Genomic DNA, 23246 nt, shown 5'->3' with positions numbered 1-23246 from the left:
GAGGAGGCGGCGGAGGAGGAGGCGGAGGAGGAGGAGGAGGCGGCGGAGGTGGTGGTGGAGGTGGAGGGGGGGACTACCAGGTATGATTTTTGTTGTTGTTGTTGTTGTTTGTGTCTCTCATCGCGCCGCCTGCTAGCCAGCGTGCTCCCTGGATGTTGTTGTTTTTCCCGGAGGTTAGCACACCGACTAGCTGCGTTAGCATGCGGCTAAGCTAACTAGCTCCTCCGTCCTGATTGCACTGATCTTTGCTTGGAGACCAAAAACGTTATGATGCGCAGACGCTGCTGCCTTCCTACCTTTTTCTTCTTCTTCTTCTTCCTCCTCTTCTTCTTTTGCTTCTTCTTCTTCTTTAAAAGCCGCGAATCGTTGAGCATTTGGATTTCTGCATGGACACACAGGGGTGGAACAACACAACCACCAGAAGGGAGATTTTAAATGAATGATCTTGCAGGAATTGTTGATGTCCAAGTGTGGATGTAAATGAGTGCTGTGTGTTTCCAAGTAGCTTCTTGTTACTCTTACATGATATTTCTTTAAGAGTTTGGATGTTTAGTGTCAACTTGAAGGGCAAATTATTTTTAAAATGTCCAAATTTACTCTCCTCCTTGGTCATGTGACTTTTTAATTTAATATGACTTCCTTATTATTTTGCCTCCATGAGAGCTGCTCATTTTTAGGAGCTGGAAAGCCTGTTTTATTTTGAAGGCTGTCTGCATACATACATACTTTTATTCTCCTTTACTCAGGATTAATTGTCTGTTGGGTGTTAGAGGTGCAGCTTAATCCTGAAGTCCATGGTTTACATCCACTTTTTACTGTGCAACTTCTTTGTGTAAATTGCTATTTTGACACTTTTGTTCTCTTTTGAACACAGATAACAGAGTTAAGTGGAACTATCCAATCCTCCGTCACGGCACCCTCACCAAGCGCCCTCTCCAGCTTGTCAGTGCCACTTGCTGAGATGGAGTGAGTTTTTCTGTCCTTCTCTCTTCTCTTTCTTAAGTTTAGCCTATTATTTATTCGTGCACCAATCTTCCTTTCTCACAGTTGGGCCACCCCGGCTGCCAAACTCAATCCCTACACCCGAGCCCGCATGACGGAGGCCTGGCAGCAGCATGCTGTTGCTCCACCTCCGGTCGTTCACACCATCCCTCCAGGAGCGGAGAACGCGTTGGGCTGTGCCGTGTATGGTATCGTACTCCAGCCGGATGCTACGACTCTGCAGCAGCAACAGCAACAGCAGCAGACCCAGCATGGGCAGCACACTCAGCACAGCCAGCAGCACAGCGGGGGTCAGCAACATGGTGGTGGGCAGCATAGTCAGCAGCAGCACGCCACCCAGACCCAACAGACGTCCCTACAGGTTGGAACAGAGGGGGGGCACAAGTGCGGGGCCTGTGGGCATGATATCTCCCACCTGGCAAACCCACATGAGCACCAGTGCATGGTGAGTCAGGACAGGTCATTTCAGTGCACCCAGTGCATGAAGATTTTCCATCAGGCCACAGACTTGCTAGAGCACCAATGTGTTCAGGTGGAGCAAAAGCCATTTGTGTGTGGGGTGTGTAAGATGGGCTTCTCCCTACTCACTTCTCTAGCCCAGCATCACACTTCACACAATAGCACCAACCCAATGAAGTGTTCAATATGTGAGAAGACCTACCGACCCGGCTCTTCTGGCAGCGCCACACCAAACTCAAACAATCCCCAGCAGCCCAGCAGTGACGGGGCATCAGCCAGCAGCAGCTCATCCATTCTACCTTTTCCCTCGGCCCGAGATCGGCCATACAAATGCTCTGTTTGCCAGAAGGGCTTCAAACACCTGTCAGAACTCACACGGCATGAAAGGGTGCACACCGGAGAGAAGCCCTTCAAATGCGACACATGTGACAAGGCCTTCAGCCAGTCGTCACATCTCCAGCACCATCAGCGAACTCACAGCAACGAGCGCCCGTTCAAATGTGCCGTTTGTGAAAAGAGTTTCAAGCACCGCTCCCACCTCGTGCGACACATGTACGTGCACTCGGGTGAGCACTTGTTCAAATGCAACTTATGTGAGCTGCATTTCAAAGAGTCGTCAGAGCTCCTTCACCACCCCTGCCATCCGCAGGGTTCCCGCCCGTTTCGCTGTGCCACATGTGGCAAAGGTTTCAAGCGGCCCTCCGACCTTCGCCAGCATGAACGCACACATTCTGAGGAGCGTCCCTTCCACTGTGATGAGTGTCAGATGAGCTTCAAACAGCAGTATGCACTTGTGCGGCACCGACGCACACACAAAGACCCTAGCGACCGGCCATTCAAATGCAATCTGTGTGACAAGGGTTTCATGCAGCCCTCTCACCTCCTCTACCACCAGCACGTCCACGGCATGGACAACTTGTTCAAGTGCGCCTCATGCCAGAAGGAGTTTAGTCAGTCAGGAGAGCTGCTGAGACATAAATGTGGTGAGTCGTCCAACACCTCACCAGACAAGCCGTACAAGTGTGACGTTTGTGGCAAGGGCTACAAGAAGAGCTCCACGTTACAGCGCCATCAAAACTCTCACTGCCAAGAGAAGCCACTCAAGTGCTCGCTCTGTGACCGCCGCTTCCTGTCCTCTTCAGAATTCGTACAGCACCGCTGCGACCCGTCCCGGGAGAAGCCACTGAAGTGCCCGGACTGTGAGAAACGTTTCAAATACTCGTCAGACCTGAACCGACACCGACGCGTACATACAGGGGAGAAACCGTATAAATGTGGCCACTGCAACAAGGGCTTCAAGCAGCGTGAGCACCTGACAAAACACCAGAGCACGCACTCCAGAGAGGGCCAGTTCAAGTGTGTGTGGTGTGGAGAGCGTTTTAGTGACTTGGGCTCTTTGCAGGATCACACGGTGCAGCACACGGCGGACGGAGGGGGTTACCCTGTGCCTCAGTGCATATAGGTCCCCAGAGACTTTTTTTTTTTTTTTAACCCTGAATAGACAGTTACCTGGACTCCCTGTACTTTTGTCTTTTACCTGTGTAGGCTGTTTATTCAGCCTAACATTCATTACATTTTCAGGACAGCCTAAATCTATTCTTGTTGCATTGATTTCCATCAGTGCTACATCAGGTCTTTCTTGCTACACTAACCCAACATTACTCTTATTCTGTGAAATCCTGAGGAGCACTCTTCCTCTCACCTCTTAAATCTATTCCCTCCTTTATTTTTTCACAACGCTGCACTCAGACAGTTTATAGCAGCGAAGAGGCCACAACCACTTAACTCCCATCAGTCTTACTTAGTGCCACCAAAGTCTGACTTTGTGCGGACAGAAATGGGTGCCATGATGCAGGTTTATCTACCAAATATATGAATTACTCTAATTTCCTCTCCTTGGAGAAGGAAAATTTCCCTTTGACAAAATCAGACCATCATTGTTTGTCCTACTTTTGCTAATTGTTTGGCAGTGAGTTTGTTGTTAAGACTATCAAATGAATTAATATCAGAGTGGAGTCTAAACTGATGAGCCCCAAACTGTCTCGGTTTGAGTTTCCCCCTTTTTTTTTTTTTTCCTGTTCCTCTTCCTTCTGTAACTTCTCTCCTCCTCTCCTCAGTTTTTTCTCTTTTGCTTCTAGTTTCCACTTGTAGCTGTTGAGTATCAAAAGACGAGAGAGCTTGTTACAACCCCCTCAGACACACATGCACTCATACTCATTTGTCTTCGGTCAAATGAAGGACGACTTCAATTTCTTGTGATTTAAAAAAAAAAAAAAAGCAGCGTAGACCTGATTAAACACCCCTGCTTCCTCAAGAGTCCAAGAATTTTTACACTTCTTGTTTACAAAGTAGGCAGTAATGTCGTCCACATATGGGAAGGGATATCATAGGGGTGTAGTTTGGGGATTTATGGTCCTGGAGTGATGTAATTCTGACAAAGTGTGTGTGTGTGTGTGCGTGCGCATGGGCCATGACTTTCTTTTTGCATTTCATGGCTATTCCTGCTTTTACCAAGACACCAATATGAAGCAGAAGACGATCCCAGTGCTTTTAAATCCAACTGAACCACTGAAATTCGTAAAAAAAAAAAAAAAAAGACTAACCCAAAATGATTTATGTGACCCTCACTCTCAGACGAAAATATAAATATATATTTCATACCAATATACTTGTCATGTTCCTGCAAAGGTCAGTGCTGTTTGACTGATACACACTGAAAATGTCCACGTCTGATCATTACACTTCCTCTCTCACCCTGTACGTACTACAGATGTGAGTTGGAAATGTCAGAACTTGTTTCTTTAAAAAAAAAAAAAAAAGAAAGGAAAAAAAAAGAAAAAGTATTGAACTGTTTTTGTATTCTTGCTACTTTTTACCATGTGAAATGTTTTGACAAATGCTCTTTTGTTGTTTTTGTAGTCCATGTGGTGATTGTACTGGTATGTTGCGGGTAATCTCAAAGAGCATCCTGCATGAGTGTGTGTGTGAATGAATGTATCTGGTATTCTGTCAAACAGGGAAATTTAGAATGAAGAGAATTGTATTTGAAATGTTTCAACAGACCTTTTGCCTTTTCTTTTTTAAATATACTAACCTTCGAGGTCTGTCTGAGATCTGTTTTCTTTGCGGGATGAACCTGCACGTTGTGTTAAATGTTTTTAAGAGAAATATTGATGCTGTTTTTTCCCATTACAAGTTCTGTTGAACTCGACATCGTGTCTGTCAGGGTGGGTTTATATCAGTGAGTGACGCCTTCCTCTTTATTTTTCAATGAATGCTATGAGATTCTTGAGAAGCCTGGAACAGCAGATGGTTTACATTTGTCCTGTGATCGCCATTGTTTTTTGTTTTTTCTATATGCCTGGGGAGTTGTTCCCTCTTCTCTTGCCTTCCACCTCGCTCACTGTTGATTTGTGGTTTGAGTGCAGTATTGAAAAGTATTTAAGACAAACAGAGGAGGCCCCGGAAATGGAAATGGCATTTTGTTTTCATTTTGGCTTTTGATTATTCTGTTTGTCTTAGCGTTGTCACAGTGGGGCCACAGTACCTCTCTGCCTCCTCTTCCTCCACTTCAGGCTGTGTCAGTCCTTCATCATCACCGTGGTCAAACGGTTGGTCGGTCAAACTGTCACCCATTGTGTTTTTAATTTCTGAAATCTGGCATTATTAAGACTTTGAGAACAGCTTGGACTTAAAGTTTAAAAAAAGTACTGTATGTTTTTCATGGTTTCATATGTGTTTATGTATAATTTTCTATTAATATTCTTTGAATTGATATATCTATATTATCTGGGGAGAGACCAGGGCCTTGGGGCAGGTTTGGGATTAAGATGGCTTTTTTTTTTTTTTTTATGAATCTTTCACAGTGCAAAGTTTTATCTATGGCCAGAAATCACAGAAGTCTTCACACTAGGTTTTCTGGTGTGTTGGAGGTGAATAACACAAACACTGTTCATATTTGCCAAGAACTACAAGTGTTCCAGGACTTTTGACTTTTAATTGGTGCTGACATATTACTACACAACAAATATGTGTAATAATAACAATGATAAAAACTGACGCTCCAGCTGCAGGACAAGGACCTAATATACTTGTTAGAGCTGGCAAGCGACTTGATGTGTAGATGAATAATAATAATAGTAATAATGCAAATGTAAATTCAAAGCCAAAGAATAATTCCAGCCCAGCAGCACTAACAGAGCCGTTAATGTTAGTGAGGCGACTGTCTGGTTGTGTATTTTCCCTGTGTGTTTATGAATCAGACTTACAGTAATGGACCAATCAGAACACAGCGAGGAGTAAAAAGGCTGCACTCAAAAAAAAAAAACAAACCCCAAAGCAAAACAGTAATTTTTTTTTAAATAAATTTTTTGTCTCAGAAGTAATAATCTGTAACATTTCCAGCGAGCAGTCAGGGAGAGGAGAAGGAAAACCCCTCCTATAAGCACAAATGAACCCCCCCCCCCCCCCCCCCCCCCCCCCCCCCCCCCGTGTTTTAGCTGATGGTTTTGGGCGGAAAAGTTTAGGTACCAGTTTACCCACCGGCCACCTCCTCCCTGTCTCGCCCCGTCAGCACCTCCCCTCTTTTCAGTTCCAGTGAATAAACCCATCAGACCCTGGTGTCTCTTGCTCTCTGCATGCTTGCTGTGTTAGTTCCTGTGTTCAGTCTCTGGGAACTGGTGCTCCCCCGCCCCACCACCACCCCAAACCTCCCCACCCCCCCCTTACCCATCCCTCCTTCCCTCCCTCCCTCCCTCCCCACAGCACTGTTCCCTCTTATAGCTTTTTCAAATTGTACTGTAGTTTATGTGAATGATGTTCAAGAAAAAAATGTTTAAAAAGATAAAAACTCTGTGGCGGCATTCAAGTTTGTGTACATTCATGCTAAGATTATCTGTATGTATGTATGTAGCATTCAATTACACACAGCACTAACAAATAAAACTTTTTTTTCCATTTATAAACTCATGAGTTGTGGGATTTTTTTCAGAGAATTTGTCAAGTGTTATTTCTCAGGAAGGTGATGTGGACAGTGTTGGTGTGGTTGGCTTGTAAAATGTTTCGCCCTCTTGTGGTAATTCAGCAGAAAATTGGGTGTAGCAGCAGTGTGAGTAGATTAAATAATATTTCAGAAGAAATGGCTGCGCCATCTAAAGCCTACCCAAATAAAACACGTGATAGGAATGCTGTCAAGCACAGTTTGGTTGTTATTGTTAAATTAGTTTTTCATAGCAGGACTGGATGTCATACTGCAGCACAAACAGAACGGAGTCAGAACAGGAGTTGTGTTTTGCCAACTGTGTCTTAGAAAGACTAAAAATCTTGGCTGCTGTTTGTGTCTCTGAACATCTACAGCGACTGTATAATCTGTAAACACAGTCACAGACCAGCTGACACACTCCCTGGAGTCTGATGCACGTTGTTCCAGTCTAAGACAAAACACGCTCACCACTGTGCCACAATGCCTTTGAGTCTAAAGGACTGCCTTTAAAAAGTACAAGTGATAAATATTCAGTTTACAGGATATCGACAGCAAGTCAATAAATCCATCCTCCTAAATTTAATATCTGATTTATTGGTGTTCCCTGTTTGCACTTTCAGTCCATTTCGGTTATTTGGCTAAAGGCCCCAGTTAGAAGTTGAGTTTTTATGATTGTTAGTTTTATGTCACAGAAAAAAGATCCTGTTCTGTCAAATCAGGATGAATAAACTGATTCCTGATGTTTTGTCCATTTCTTCTCTAACTTTGCACCTTCAGAGTTTATTCCATTCACCTTTTCACTGACGACCACTTTTATAAACATGAAGCTCAATTTAGATTTTTTTTTTATTATTGCCCATCATCTCCACAAGGCAATTACATATATTTATTTTTATCTTGCTTTCTTGTATAATTTGTCCCTGTAAATATTCTTGCACTCTTTTTTGTGTTCTTTGTGGGGTTTTTTTTATGTCTGATAACTTGTTGCTGTAACATTAAAAAGTAATATTTTTCTTTCTCTCTTTCGTCTTTGTTAATTTTCTGTCAGTTTTTATTTGTTGTTTTCTTTCGTTTTTGTCTTTTCTGACTCTTTGTTTATCTGTAAATTTCTGTCTCTTTATTTATTTATTTATTTATCTTGTCTTTTGTTTTTTGTTTTTTTTTTTGTTTTTTTGGACTCTTCCCCGGCAGCAGGGTGCGCTGCTCGGCCGGCCCCCCCTCACCTTCACCCCGGCAGAGAGCAGCTTTCACATCCGGGCCGGTCGGTCGCTGCTCCTCAATCTCGCTCCGCTTCCTCTCGGTGCGCTCTCGACCGGGGAGGTCCGCGGCTGCAGAACGAACCCCCGATTCCCGGGCCCCCTTCGTCGGCGTCTGGTACCGCCCTCCCCCCCTCCCTCCCCTCCACCACCACCACCACCGCCGCCTCCGCCTCCGCCTCCACCACCGACCAGCGGAGCTGCTCCCACCCGGTCGCACATGACGCGGGCTCGGCTGACGGCGGTGCGGTGCGCGGCGCCGAGCGCTCCCGGTCGGTGCGACATCTCCGCGCTGAAGTAGCATCGCCGGCTAACGGCAGCTAATCGATCCCGGCCCCCTCCTCCACCTCCTCCGCCTCCGGCTCCTCCGGTCGACCCCCCCCCCCCCCTCCCTCCCTCCTGCTGCCGATCTATCACATCCACAGCTGACTGGTAGCCGACGCTGGACCACCGAGGCCATCTCCCCCCTCCCGGATCCCCGACCGCCCGCCGCGGAGCGCAGGAAGCCCCCCCCCCCCCCTTTTTAGGGCCCGCAGCGGGGAGCAGCCTCGGAGCTCCGGCCGGTGATATTTAGCCCCCAGCCCCGTCCCCTCCTGCTGCTCCTCTGTGGCCTTTTCTTTCCAGGGGTCCGGTTCTTCTCTACCTCAACACCCCGATGCCTCCCCGGCCCAGAGTGTGACCTCATCGGCGAGGCTCCACCGACACCGCCGGCACCGCTGCTGCTGACAATCCGACCAAAGGAGCGCTCTCCCCGGCGGACCTTCTGTCCATCCCCCGCTGCTGCTGCTGCTCGGTCCGGCTGGCCTGGTCCACTTCACACCCACACAGTCAGCAAATCCAGGGACGGATCTAACCCCCCCCCCCCTTCATCCATCCATCCATCCATCCATCCGGCCGGAGCAGCTCACCGCCGCACACCGCCCCGCAGCGCCCGAGCCGCGGGTCTCGCCATGCCGGGTCCGGTGGCCGGTAGCAAGTCCCGTGTGTATGCAGACGTCAACACGCTGAAGAGCCGGGAGTACTGGGACTACGAGGCCCACGTACCCAACTGGAAGTGAGGGACATTTGTGTTTTCATGCAGTCTGCTCTAATCACGTGTGTGTGTGTGTGTGTGTGTGTGTCTCTGTGTGTGTCTCTGTGTGTGTGCTGTCCTGCTGTCTGACACTCACCCTCCCCCCAACACCTCCTGAAGTAACCCCAACCCTCAGAGACTCCAGCTTCACCATCACACCCTGCTGCTGAAGATTTTTCCTCTCTCCTCCTCATCCTCCTCTCCGTTTCTCCTGTCTGTCCCCATAGCAACCAGGAGGACTACCAGCTGGTCCGGAAGCTGGGCCGAGGGAAGTACAGCGAAGTGTTCGAGGCCATCAACATCACCAACAATGAGAAGGTGGTGGTCAAGATCCTGAAGGTGAGCGCTCGGCTCTTCTCTTTTTCAGCGGGGGGGGGGGTGAATGTGTGCTGTGGAGACATTTCCACAGTAGAAAGTCCCGACAGATTTCTGTGTGTACTATAAACAAATCTGCTATTTCTGTCTGCTGAATGTTGACCTCTTCCACTCTCTTATTTGATGTTTAATTCATATCGGAGCTCCTCTGAGTCCAGTTTCAGTTGTAAAGAGCATTTCTTCATTTATATTTCCGTAGAAATTGATATGATCTGTAGGTCAAACTGATGTTTACTATTTAGCTTAGCTTTATTCATTTATTTATTTCAGACGCTTTTTATTTACTTATTGATCTGTCTTCTGGTGAATAAGTAATTGTATGATATTCCGTCCCAGATAGATGCAAAACCTTCAGTCCAGGTTTTTGGTAGTTGTTGTTTCCTGCAGAGGGATGAATGAGACAGTTAGTTTGTTGTTGTTGTTCTGCCACAGCGGTTAAAAAAGCCCTGAACCAATTATAGGCCTCCTCATGACTTCCTGCTGCACCAGCATCTGCTCAGTTTTGACAGCCCAGATTACAACCACGTGGTGAAAAATAAGATGGATATTGTTTGGAGCCGTTCTCATGGTGCGGAATCATTTAAACGTGCACTGCAGCCTCTCAGCGACACTGTGAGACTGACAACCTCCAAGATGAGGAGGCAGGGAGGGCCTGCAGGCAAACGTATCTGTGCGTTTTTGTTGCTGTTGTTGTTTTTTTTTTTCACATCTTAGAACTAAATATTAAATCTCTTTGTTCATCTCCCTCGCTTCCTCATTCAGCCGGTCAAGAAGAAGAAGATCAAGCGAGAGATCAAGATCCTGGAGAACCTGCGTGGAGGGACCAACATCATCCGACTGGTGGACACAGTCAAAGACCCAGTGGTAGGAGCTCAAATCAGTCCTTTAAGGGGGGGGGGTGTCAGAGGGCAAATACACAACTACACATCTCACCTCGTGGAGTTTTTTCTGTAAGCAGTCACCTCATTTATTTCCTCTTCTGTGACTTGATGTGTTGAATACATTTCCTCCAGCAGATCTTGAACTTAGAGACGTTTGATAGATTTTAAAGTTTGTTTTGGGGGTTTTTTGTAATCTAACAAAACAAAAATATTTTTTTCTCTGGAGGTTAAAATCTCTCTAAAATCATCTGACAGTTTATTCTGAGAAAACTAAGTTGTTGTTGTGGGTTTTTTGTTTTTTTCATTATTATTTCCTCTAATCAAGCCCACAAGATGACTTTTCTTGCAGCAGGTGACGAACGGCCTTAAGGAACCAAAGTGAAAGTAAGAACCTGCCCAGAGTGTGACAGGTTTAAAAATCAATCATGGCTTTTCACAGTGATCACATGTGATGCCAATGATATAATCGCTTTTATGAGGCACTGATTGTTGGGTGATTTCTTCTGTTGTGAAGGGTGAGACAATCTCTGCTGTTCAGCATGTTGTGATTATTTGACTCTATGGACGTCGATGGGTCTCTGTTCTCCTGGAATTTCTGGAACATGTGAATTATCAGACGTCTAAAAGTGTGGAAATCAGATCAATTCTCTGGGGAATCGTGTGAATAAGAGCAACATGTTTCCATATTTCTGCATAATCTGTTTTTGGGTTGTTGGTCTGTGTCAGAGGCTGAACTGAATAGACCCTTTGATAACGTTTCTGAGCTGGAAAACGTCTACAAACCACAAAGGAAGAGTATTTCTAGGTCTGGGAAGCTCAGCGTCTTATCCAGGAGGTCTGTCGCTGCAGTGCATTTCTTTTTTTTTGGTTCCTGTAAACAACAGAAAACTGCACTGTGGAAAACAATATTCCTTTTTTTTTTTTTTACTACTTTAATTAAATTTTTTTGATCAGCCTGGTGGAAATAAGGCAGCAATGAGTTTTACTTCATTTAGAATTTGGCTCCAGTTCACTTCCAGCAGGGTTAACAGTCAAGAGCACACACATCAGTAATAAACAAACTTCTGTGCACAGTTTGATTTATTACATTTTTTTTTTTATCCTCTTGCTGTCTCGACAGTCCAGAACCCCGGCACTCGTCTTCGAATGCATCAACAACACAGACTTCAAGGTACGATGGCCTCTCCCTGTTACTGCAGTTAATCTGTCATATTATACTAATGTTTTTATTTTTTTAACACTAAGGAGCTCAATAATGGTCCTCACATGCGTGTCTTTGTGTTTCCCTGCAGGAGTTGTACCAGAAGTTGACAGATTACGATATCCGTTTCTATATGTATGAACTACTGAAGGTGAGACCTGTTTCCATCACATAACATCAACACACGCCTCTCTTTCAGAAGCAGATTTAGGAATTGTGAGTTTAATATTTTGTGACGAGCAGTCTGTTTATTTTCTTGGCAGCATTCCCACGAACGCTGGAAACGCTGAACACATAATCATGTATCTGACTTCTCTGATATTGTGTGTGTGTGTGTGTGTGTGTTTCAGGCTCTGGACTACTGTCACAGTATGGGAATCATGCACCGTGACGTCAAACCCCACAATGTGATGATCGACCACCAGTTGAGAAAGGTAGGTGTTGCCCTACATAGTCAGATTCTCTCTCCACACTCCCACACACTCCCTGAATATCTCTCTCTCTGCTATTTCTGCCCATATTTATTTTCTCTGCCTGTCTCCATCCTTTCATCTCTGCCCCCTCTTTTTCACATCTTCCTTATTCTCCTGTTTGAATTTGAGCTTGGTTTTCACATTCTTATACATAACAAACATTTTTAATGTGCGTGTATTGTCTTTAATGTGAGGGATGTTAATAAAATAAATGAATGTGAGACATCTTCTAAAGACACAGCAGAGCGAAGGGTGCGACCTCCCGCTCTGCCCCAAACTGAGGCTGCAGACGCAAAACAAACAAGCTGAAGCTGAATCCTGGATCATATCTGATCATATCAGGGCAGAGTGTCCTTCAGCAGTACACACAATAACTGTTGGCATTTTCATCTGCTTGCATGTGTTGAGCGACAAGTAGCTGAGTTTCTCAGCTGCTTTAAAGAAACACAGTGGGTGAAGTTGTACTTTGATTTGAAATTTATTGTTAGTTTTTTGATCCAGATTAAACAGGGTTGCAGGTTGGGGAGTTCATTTTTGTTGCTGCCTATTCTACACAATATGAATTTTAAAAATATACTCCAGGCCTTGTCCAGCAGGGGGCAGCAGGCCGACACATCCTGTCTTAGGCTGATTTTACGTTTCAGCTGAGGTTGTGTATTTACGTTTAGTAAATGTTGTGTTTCTGATCGATGAAACTGAGGGAGGAGTCTCTGTCTCCACAGCTACGTCTAATAGATTGGGGTTTGGCAGAGTTCTACCATCCGTCCCAGGAGTACAACGTCAGAGTGGCCTCACGATATTTCAAAGGCCCTGAGCTGCTGGTGGACTACCAGGTAACAAACACACACACACACACGGAGCACAATCGGACACTTTAACAACACACACCTTCAGGCAGACAGCTCTGCAGTGATACAACTCTGATGGCAGGTGGATGATTGCGTCGCCTTTGTTCTCATTGTCAGTTCTGTCTGACCTGTGATGTGTTTCAGATGTACGATTACAGCTTAGATATGTGGAGCCTCGGCTGCATGTTGGCAAGTATGATCTTTCAAAAAGAGCCATTCTTCCACGGACAAGACAACTATGACCAGGTACACTCAACACACACACTCAACACACACACACACACACACACAGCACCTACACACAGTAACACTAACAGTCAAAGCCAAGACGGGTTGTTTTTGAGCTCTGGCTCATGTCAAAGACACTCAGTAAGACATCCACAGAAAATCTCCTCCATCACAAGGATGCACTGATTAGCTTTTGGTCGTCAAAGGTTGAGGTCATAGCTCACAGAATATGACCTTCAGTGACCTTTTTGAAATCTTCAAGCTGCAGGTTGCCACCCAAAAAAGCAACAATAAAACTTCACACTGAAATTATGACTAAATTTCATCCAGATAAACAGGGATAGGATCTAAAAGGAGTCTGGTGAACCAAAAGTGCTGGAAAACAACCACAAGGTGTAAATTCTAGTTTCAGCTCATTTCTCTTGACCGTGGAGGGGAAAGGGGGAGCAGGCGGGAGAGACAGGAAATTACAGAATGAAATTGAATGAGACACATCAGTCAGATCAATAATTACTCATTATCGCACGCACATTAAAACAAAAGGTCGTCTGACAATTTGGTTTAGTTTCTCTCTCTTTTACACACATACGCACACTCTCTCTCGCTCTCTGCGGGCTGTGTGTGACATCCCGTGCCTCACTTAAGCGCGTCCTAAACATGTAATGGAGACAACCAGGATTTGTAACCTGGACCTTTATCGGATGTTGTGTTTAGTGTCTCCCTCTCTGGTGTAACGGTGTCACAGGAGGAGGAAGCAGCGTCCTCCTCACGCTTTGGGTCCAGGAGTTTGTTTGTTTGTGTTTGTACCACAGTGTTCACATGTGTAACAGACAGTGTGAGGTCTTGAGGTCAAACTCCAACAAATTGATCCTCTTCACTAAGAGGAAGGAGAAAAATGGAACTAACAGTGGTGAAATATTCACATTTCAAAGGGCTGCTCAGAGTTTGAACCCACATCCGTTGTGTTTTCCAGTTGGTGCGGATCGCCAAGGTCCTGGGGACAGACGAGCTGTTTGGCTACCTACGGAAATATCACATCGAACTGGACCCGCGTTTCAAAGACCTGCTGGGACAGTAAGTCCTCGTGATTCTGCCTCCCATCACAGCCCAGTTAGCTGCTTCACGCAGCTTAAAGCCACAGTGATGACAACTTCTGACTGAAGGTGTATCCACTGTCGTTGTCTCCCGGTTTGGATGTTTAATGTTATCTTGTCCTACATAAAATGACAATGCCCGTCACTGGGGCATCTTTTTATTCAGAGTCTGAGTTGGTCTGGCCAGTCAACAATCTGTTCCTGTTGGTGCTGATAAATCCTTCCAAAACTTTGTTTGCTAATCGCTGAAGAGAACAAGAGGATAGCTGAAAGTGTGTGAGCACTTACTGAGAGTCCAGATTGGCTCACACGTTCACTGCTCTCACAGATATTAATGTCACTGTCCCTGCAGGTGTGGGGGAGGACAGGAGGGCTGAACATGCAGGTGCAGAACTATAAACCGGCCTTTGTGTTCTTTTAAGCTGCATAGGAAACATTATCCTGCCTGCTGTTATGAAATGTGCTACACTGAAGCTGCACCACAGTGGTGAGATATGTGTTCACCTTTTCCACTGCTCCTCTTGTGTAATTGGCTGTGTGTGGCGGGCGGTACGCGTTTTCAGCAGTCATATAGTTGCATACCTTAGAGGTGCTGTCAGTGATTTTTCCATTGAAAAATTGCCACGTGTGCTTAAACAATCAAACCTGAGATCCAGCGTCCTGTTGACCTTATCGTCTGAAAATATACTTCTAACATGGATGGAGAGAAACGAGAGCAGCAGAGAAGACGAAAGCATCCGTCCTGCCTGCAGCGCTGACCCTGTCGGACCATGGCTGGTGTCTGACGGTCGCCTCGCACTTTGTGTGTTCCTGCAGGCAGAGCAGGAAGCGCTGGGAACAGTTTGTGCAATCGGAAAACCAGCACCTGGTGAGTCCTGAAGCCCTGGACCTGCTGGACAAGCTGCTACGCTACGACCACCAACAGAGGCTGACCGCCACAGAGGCCATGGAGCACCCCTACTTCTGTAAGCAAAACACACACACATTTCACCGTTTCAAATCGTTCAGGCCTGGTTCCCCTGTAGGACTGTATCCCACCATGCCGTGCTCTTCCGCTCTCTTACACACTAATTGACACACGTGTGACACCACAAACCTGCGTATTTGCATGTGAAGTGGTGTTTGGTGAGATCCGATCACAGGCTGGTCACTGGACACGCGTTTTAACACAGGTGTGAACACATGAGTTAAGCGCTGACATCTGTGGTTGGCTCACTGCGGCTGCCAGATGGGTGCCGGGTCAGTCGGGGGGACAGAGGCAGGATGTTTTTCTGACGTTTAAAACCTAAGAAAGATGAACAAAGATTTGATCTGTGGTTCCTCCTGCAGACCCGGTAGTAAAGGAGCAGGCTCTGTCAAACTCGGACAACAACATGGTTTCCAGTGGCAACACTACGGCGCGGTGAAACGCAGGTAATGATCTGAAAAAGCCTCCACTGTGTGTGTTCACTGTGTCCCAGTTCAGAGGCTGCATCTTTCTGAGTGGCTTACGAAGGCCGAGCAGAAAAAGCCAACAGAGGATTTTTGCTTTGCATCCCTGAACGGTGCCACCCGTGGCTCCTGTCGCCTGGATGTGGTTTTAAGGCCCAGGGTGTCAACAGCCAAAGCACAGCACTTGTGTTTAGTCTTTCCCTCTCCGTGCTCTCTCTCAGTGAATCTTGGGATAGCCTCCGTGTTCACAGGAAAAAGAACACCGTTTCTCAGGGCCTCCCTTTTTTAACTGGAGCATTTTATTCGCACTGCTCTGACATAATCCTCTGAAGGATGAAGTCCCTGAACTGGGACACAGCTGATGTCTCCCACTGCTCGCTCACACGCTCTTTTGTCTTTTCGCAGAGGTGGAAGAAGAAGATGATGTTTGTTACCTCAACTTTGTACCCGGTTGTGACAGTAACTTTGACAAGTGTACAGTGACAATGGATCAAAGTAACTGACCAGTTACACACTCACAGATATATGCATACGGATAAACACACACACAAACAGACACACACAGACACACACACATAATCAATGCAAGCACACTTTTTTTACACACACATGCAGACATATATACATACACCCTCCTCCTCTGTATCAGTCTGTGATTGGCTTGTCCTGGTTCCCTGTCCAGCAGCCTGACCAATGAGCTTGAAGCTGCTCTCCCCTTCCCCCCCCCCCCCCCCCCCCCCGATGGTCCCATCAAATGCCCCCCCACCTCCAGCTCAGTCTCATGTAGGTCAACAAGGACAAACTACTTTTAAAGACAATTCAGTCTCTCCTCCTCTACTCTGTCGTCCCTCCTTTATATCGCCTTGCCCTTTTGTTTGCATCAGCATGGAGAATGATCAGGAGTGTGAGCCCCCCACCCCGACCCCAGGCATCAATCCGTCTGTCTGACCCCCCCAGCCTCCCCCTTTAGACCTCCTCTTCTTTCCCTATCATATACCCCAACAGACAGACAGACGTCTTAGCACTACTCCAGTTCTGAAAGTGGCATGGTGGACTCTCTCTAGATAGGATGATGATGATGATGATGATAATAATATTAATGAAAAATAAATGATTTTTATTTAGATGAACTTGCCTGTGACTGGACAGAATTTTTTTATTGTTATGCAATTTGTCTTTGTGAAGTGTCAAAGTAAGAATTTATTTAAAGAATTAAAGTCCTAGTTCATTTCATTTATCTGCCAAACTTTGGATGTGTGGAATTAAACCCATCAGGGATTTAACAAGGAAGGAGATTTAGGTGTTTGAAAGGTTAAAGTATGTTTGTACTCCACATAGGGCATAGAGAAGCTTTAAAATCTAATCTGGTATCTGTTTCTTTCTGATAAATAAACTTAAACTTGTAAAGAGAATATTTAATAAGAGAAAATATTTTTCTCTAAATGACGTTCAAGTTTACAGGAAGGATTTGTGTTTTGTTTTTTTTATTATTATTGTTATTATTTTGGGGGGTTTTGGATATTTCGTTGTACGATGTCTCTTTCAGCATCAATCCAACCAAAACGTTCCTCTGATTCTATTTCAAACCTCGACCTGTGACCTCCGCCTCGTTCGTATGTCCTGTAAGATACACTGAAACCAAAACCCCACAACTAAAATGTTCCCAATGACGTGTTCGACCCGACGCACGACGACACAAGTCCACCTGGTGTTACGACACAGACCGAGCCGCCGTGATCAGAGTGTTGGCTGCTGAAAGCTGAGCTTCTTCTCTGAAGGTCGAAAAGCTCCTTCTAAAAGTCGGCGGAGATGATGGATGATGTGTTGGAGCGTTCAGGAGCAGAAGAAACATATTATCAGGAAGTGGTGGAGGCCAAAACTGAGATTAAAAAATAATTGTTAACAGTGGATGACTCTAAATTCAGTATTCACCCAATAGACATCAAGGATTGTTTTCCATAAGTGAGAAGAGAAAAAATAATTCATGCAACTTCAGACTTGCTGATTGATTGTTTAGATGCAGATGACTCCATATTGGGAGTTCTCCAGATCAACACACTGAATTAGAACAGGAAACTAAAACAGAAATATCATCCCTATTTATTCTATTTATCCTGAGCAGGATGCCTTAAACTGTGAATAGTCCAGTTTAGCTGCTTTGGGACGGCTGTGGCTCGGGGGGGGTGGAGTGGGTTGACCTCTAATCAGGAGGTCGGTGGTTTGATCTCTGAAAGTATGATTCAGTGTTGCAGCTTTAATAAGTCATAAATTTACTCAGTCTTGCTCATCAAATCTTCACATTGCATGATTTGGAATTCAGAAAACGTTTCTTATATTCTGAATTGGCTCTCCATTAGCTCCCATGTGCATTTATCTTTATTCTGAAAGGCTTTTACTGTCTCAGCACCTGATGAAAGCAAATCAATACAGATATTTCCATATTAAGAAAAATGCATGCATGTCATTTTACTGCACGTTTGTTTTATCACGTTTGATGTTTACTGGCAAGGTGATGATTAATTGTGATGTGGAACAAAATTGTCCTTAACAGGTCACCAAACAGCCACTCTGAGAGGGGGGGGGGGTGGCCTGAAGTATCAGCTTCCTCATTGTAAAGAAACTAGATCTTCAGCTTCCTCTTCGACAACCTGACTCCTCGCTCACGTTCAGGTAACTACACACACCTACGTATGGAGAGACATACACACCGCGTGATCGGGAACCTTTTCATCATCTTAGCCTTGTCAGCTCGTCAGCGGCCCCCGACTGGTCATTGGGCCCCTGGTCTCCGGTATCTGTCCCTCCACCAAACACACACACACACGGTCAGCTCTCGGTTCAGCATGTGCACGAGTACATGTGAGCTGTTTTTTTCCACAGCATTTAGTCGGCGGCAGGTAAATAATTCTGGGAGGTAAACAAGCAGACTTGTGGCCCCTTTTCAGTAAGTACTTTTCCATCTGACTGGCTTTGCTTTGGTTCACATGACGCTCATCCATCTAAAAGGTATTAAAGTTAATACAGAAACTTTACACAGCTTCTGCAGATTAAGAGACTTTGTGAAGCACATTTGTTCAAAACAACAAAACAAAGCATAAATCATAAGCTTATTACCGGCTTCTTTGCTTTTTTAACTTTGGATTTGCAGTAAAAAAGCACAGATGTAACAAATTTAATAAATCCTGGATCAGGCCCAGTTTAATGTACCGTAGTTGTTCTTGACGTTATTAATCACACCTGATCATAATGGTCACACTATGGGTGCAGGTTATTGTAGGAAATATAAAGAATCAGGAACTCCAGTATTTATTAAAAAAAAAAGAAAAAAAAAGTTAAAGCCCATAAAACTAATTTACTCAATAAGCTTTTTACTGATTAAAAAAATCACATCCTGAACTTACACAGTACTTTGTATTCCTATGTGATTCTTTCATTCATTGGCAGTTCATGAAACATTATAAATACCTTTCACCCAGACACTGTATGGCCAACCACAATCTTTTCTCATTGAATTAAAAAAAATAATTTCACCTTTAAGAAACATGAACACATAAACAAAGCTGCACACAAAGAAGTTTATGTTGTTTGTTGAAAACATTTAATGCAGTTATGGTTTAACAAAAAGAATACAACATCTTTCCATTAGTGAGCAAACATTTATTTATCATATATCAAAGAGAACAGCGGTTTAATTAATAAAATATCAAAACACAACAAACAAGCTGCATTAAAAGTGTGATGGGAAGTTTTACTTGATTCCTCAAGTAGATCATCTGAGAATTGAAATGACTGAGGTGGTTCACAAAAATACAGAGAATGAGTCAAAAGAATTACAACAAAAAACACCCGGGACGCCCTTTAAAAGGGGTCATGTAAACTCTTGGTCATATAAAAACTTCTCATTTTGAAGCAGGTTTGAAGGAAAAGGGTGTCTGAGGGTGTCTTAGCAGTCAGCCGGCACGTTTTATACAGCGCTTGTGTCTGAGACAGCTGGGGATGCATTTCTTCTCCGCCTTGGTCCCAGGGGAAGGTGGGGACGGAGAGGCAGGCCCTTGTTTTCTGAAAGAAAGAGATACCAGACACAGAGGGAGGGAAATGAGAGGAGGAAGTGTGATTGACCATTTGCTCTGGCACTGCCATGAGAGCATTTAATTATTAACCGCTGGCTCCCGTGATGAAGCGCTGATGTGATCACAGTCCAGTGCGGTTCAGCCACAACAAGCTCAGACAGGCTGGTTATTATCCTCCCTGAATACATCATTAATGTCACAAACTGCTCCATGGAGGGACGCAACACCCCCCACACCTCAACTCAAAACCTTCACACTTTAGAGGAACAAAAGACCAACAAACACACCAACTTACTGCGCAAACAACGCAACAAAAACAAAAAACAGCATCACAAGTCCAGTTTATAGTTTCAGCGTCATTGCTGACATTTGTAGCTGTAGTTCTGGGAATCATGTTCTCCTGAGGATAAATACTAATGAGTTACTAAGATCAGCCAGGAGCAAAGCTCAGATGGTGAACTTGTTATTGGCATAAGTGTTGTCAGTGTGTTGGCACGTTGACATTAACAGTGATGTTGATGCTGCAGCAGGTGAAGGGGGTCAGATGCTCACCTGGAGGCAGCAGCCTCTCTTTTCCCCACCTCCTTCATCACCTTCAGAAGGCAACAGATCTGCCACAGGGTCATCTTGGGAGTGTGACATGTCAGGCGTGGTCGTGGGGCACAACGAGGACCTCGGTACGTGAGGAGCGACATATAGTTTCTCCCTCTGGGGACCCGCTGGGCACCGGCGTAGCAGGAGGCAAACTGGGAGCGGCGGAAAAAGACGGAGAGATTAGCTGCTGCAGCCTGTTTGTGTTTTCCTCAGAAGTCTGACTTTGAACATACACAGATGTTTTTTCCTCACCTCCCATTCCTCTTCCGTTTGTGAATATCAATTATGAATCTTATATCACATTTATATTTACATTCATTCATTTGGTAGATAATTTTATGCTAATCAGCTCCAGGGACTCAAATCAAAGGAGTCTGGTAAATGAGATCAGACTGGACTGAGATGCCTTGTTGGCAGGGATAGGCAGACACAGAGAAACCCAAGGAGCACCCGTCTGTATGATTGAGTTCAAGCAGATGGATGCAGACCAACAGAAGACTTGAGTCTGATTCGGGCAGCCATGGTGAGCCAGTGGAGGTCAGTCAGTGGTCAAGTGATCCATCTGCAGAGCTTTCGCTGTCCACGAAGGAAACCTTACCAGAAGGCCATTGCAGGAATAGACGCAGGAAATAAAGAAGAGCTGGGCGACGTACTGATTTTGGTAAAACCTGATGTTTTCTGATGTACTATGAAGTGAAACGGCCCGGCTGAGAGATGGACGCAACACGGTCAGAGAAGGAAGAATGGTCATCAAGCATCACTACTGCGATACTATGACTGATTGGTGAGGAGTGAGTTCAGCCTTTAGAGGTTTAGTTAAAGGTCAGTGAGGTCATCTGGTGCCATCAGCGTAGGAATGATATTAATAACATGGGATATAAAATGAGCTGACATTTGTTTGAGCGACACTCAGACTGTAGCTGCAGACATGATACTGCCTAAACACTGAGAAATACACTGTTCACTGTTGTACAATGTGTGTCCCAGTATTTACACTCACAGTGCGCCCTGTCGCTCACCGGTTCATCGTTAGAAATACTGATGGTTTCTCCTCTGACACGTTAATGTACCGGAGCTGACTGATGAGTGGATTCAGAGAGATGAACGCCTCGTGAGCAGTTAGTCTCTGCTCCTATTCACACTTCAAAGGTTACACTCACACACACACATCACACCATTTTTAATTAGCAAAGGAGCCGCTGCCCTCAGAAACCCAAGACACACACACACACACACACAACCTCATGCAGTGTCTCTCACACACATACACACAGGATCCATCTCGTTTACAGAACCGGTGCCTAATCGTGTCCTCCGGCCTCCCGACAGTTGTTTTCTCGTGCACACAAATACACATAGCTGACCTGCTACAGTATCCCTGAATTGTCATCTCCAGAATATTTACAGAATCAAAAACAAATTACCTTTCATTCTTAATTTTTTTCTCCACTAGTTACAAGAAGCATAGTGATGGAGAAAAGTTTGTCATCCATATTGGTTCTAAGTGCTGTAAGTCCATTTCTCAGCGTTTGCTCATTTCTGAAGTTTGAGATGGACACACACACACACACACATGGATACTCACAGGAACAACGGCTGCCATGGCAGTGTGTTGAAGCTCTGGAGTTAAGAAAGAATGCTGAGACATGAATAGTCTCCTTCTTATACACTCTGACATGACCAAGCCAGATAATAGACCAATCGTTTTTTAAACAGAACAAAGTAGACCCACCTACTTCTGACATCACTCCAGTGAGGTCATCACACACACACACACTCACCTGCAGCTTCAGGTTACAGACACTGACATTCAGGACTTTTGTTTTGCAGGATATATTTAGAAGCAGCTGTAATTTGGAGGATGTGAGGGGAAAAAACCAGGACAGCTCGATGAGAAGCAGAAAGAGAGCCAGGGAAGAAGGAAAACCGAAAAAGGAAGAGGAGAAATATGACAAAAGAGGAGTGAATGAAGATGGTGATAGAGAGAAAACACAGGTGGAAAACAAAGGAGTGTGTCAGGGCGAGGGAGGAAACAGGCGTCACACAGTGTAAGGTGACATGGCCGCTGCGAGATCATCAGTCAGCACGATATTAGTCATCACTGATGAGAAGTGACATCTACAGGGAGGGGGGCGGAACTGCCAACATATCAAACCACCACTCAGCCTGAGCAACACTTGCAGCTCGGCCAAAAGAACCCTCACACTAAAATAAATGGTGAAAGAACTTGTCTGGATTTACATTTATCTGCGAGGCGTTTGGTTTCGTTTGTCTTTCTTCAGCAAAGACAAACCCCAGCGCCAGTCTTCCCAGCCCCCGTCTCTACAAACACAAGGCTGCAAAAATGCTCTCTGCTCACACCTGAAGTGCAGTTCTCCTTCACCTTAATCATCAGCTCATTATGTTTCTACATCAGCATCTGATTTTTATTTTCTTTTTTTTTTTTTTTTTGGGGGGGGGGGACTCATAATAATCGTTAATTCTAATTCTACTGCGTTTTTTTTTTTTTTTCACTCATTCAAACTTTCACACTCCCTCCCTAGTCTGATAGTTCCCAATCACCCATTTCCTGCATGTGGTGGTCTTTGCCTGCCCCCTGCTGTTTTCTACAGCACTCTGCCTCTAGCAGGTAAAGAGGTGCTGTCACAAAGACTCATGAGGCTGTTTAGATTCATGTTCTGGGTGTTGTTCTATCAACGCTGTTTTCAGGTGTAATCTTATTTGTGTTCTGTTGTGGTCGTGCTTATGGTCAGTAAAAGTAAAGTTTTGCATGCTCAATAAAGTGCATCACTTGGAGCTGTGCGGTGCATTTGTGCACAGATATTGCTTTAGAAGTTCCCTTCTGGTATTTCTTCCATGCATGCTCACCACAATATTTTATTATTATGCTGATATCTGACTGTGATTGAGTCTGTACCTTCTGACCCAAAGCTGAATATCAGATTTGATATTCATATTTATTTCATGATCTAATGTCACAGTTGACAGGCAGCAGTGTTTGAACACTGATAGTGAATGTGTGGAATCGTCTTGTTTCTCTGGAGCTTCAGTGCTGAAATTTTTGGGGGATACTTTTACTTTCCCTTCACTACATTTGATGGACAAATATTGTACTTTTTACTCCGCTACATTTCTATTGATGCTCTCGTTACTTTTGCCCTAGTTTAACATTATTCATTCATTGTAATTTTTTTGTAACTCCAGAGACTAGATTCTAGTCCAGATGTCTCCAGCTCCGGTCCTGGAGGGGTTCAGTCCAGTCCAGAGGTCTCCAGCTCCGG

At 44.9% G+C, this 23246-nt stretch overlaps 2 protein-coding genes across 3 annotated transcripts; both read left to right on the top strand.

Annotated features, from left to right (window-relative positions):
* The first annotated feature begins 71 nt into the window (after positions 1–71).
* On the top strand, positions 72–4301 carry znf319b (zinc finger protein 319b). The gene is made up of 3 exons (XM_029523857.1): positions 72–80; positions 875–966; positions 1048–4301. Exons 2-3 carry the CDS (start codon positions 962–964, stop codon positions 2921–2923), a joined length of 1881 nt encoding a protein of 626 aa, XP_029379717.1. The 5' UTR covers positions 72–80; positions 875–961; the 3' UTR covers positions 2924–4301.
* Positions 4302–7693: 3392 nt separating this feature from the next.
* csnk2a2b (casein kinase 2, alpha prime polypeptide b) lies at positions 7694–16431 on the top strand. 2 transcript variants are annotated; one of them, XM_029523490.1, is made up of 12 exons: positions 7694–8752; positions 8998–9109; positions 9908–10009; positions 11147–11197; positions 11319–11378; positions 11578–11661; positions 12423–12533; positions 12693–12794; positions 13750–13850; positions 14687–14835; positions 15200–15283; positions 15707–16431. In XM_029523490.1, the coding sequence occupies exons 1-11, from the start codon at positions 8649–8651 to the stop codon at positions 15274–15276; spliced, it is 1053 nt and encodes a 350-aa protein (XP_029379350.1). In that variant the 5' UTR covers positions 7694–8648; the 3' UTR covers positions 15277–15283; positions 15707–16431. The 2 variants fall into 2 exon arrangements, 1 of the variants encoding a protein (XP_029379350.1); XR_003841820.1 differs by lacking the exons at positions 15200–15283; positions 15707–16431 and adding an exon at positions 14223–14357 and having other exon boundaries at positions 14687–14828.
* The last annotated feature ends 6815 nt before the right edge of the window (positions 16432–23246 follow it).

Source organism: Echeneis naucrates, chromosome 16 (assembly GCF_900963305.1).
Source record: "Echeneis naucrates chromosome 16, fEcheNa1.1, whole genome shotgun sequence".
In the NCBI taxonomy this organism is placed as follows: domain Eukaryota; kingdom Metazoa; phylum Chordata; class Actinopteri; order Carangiformes; family Echeneidae; genus Echeneis; species Echeneis naucrates.
The sequence above is the reverse complement of the archived record's forward strand: the minus strand, read 5'-3'. Positions and strand labels throughout refer to the sequence as shown.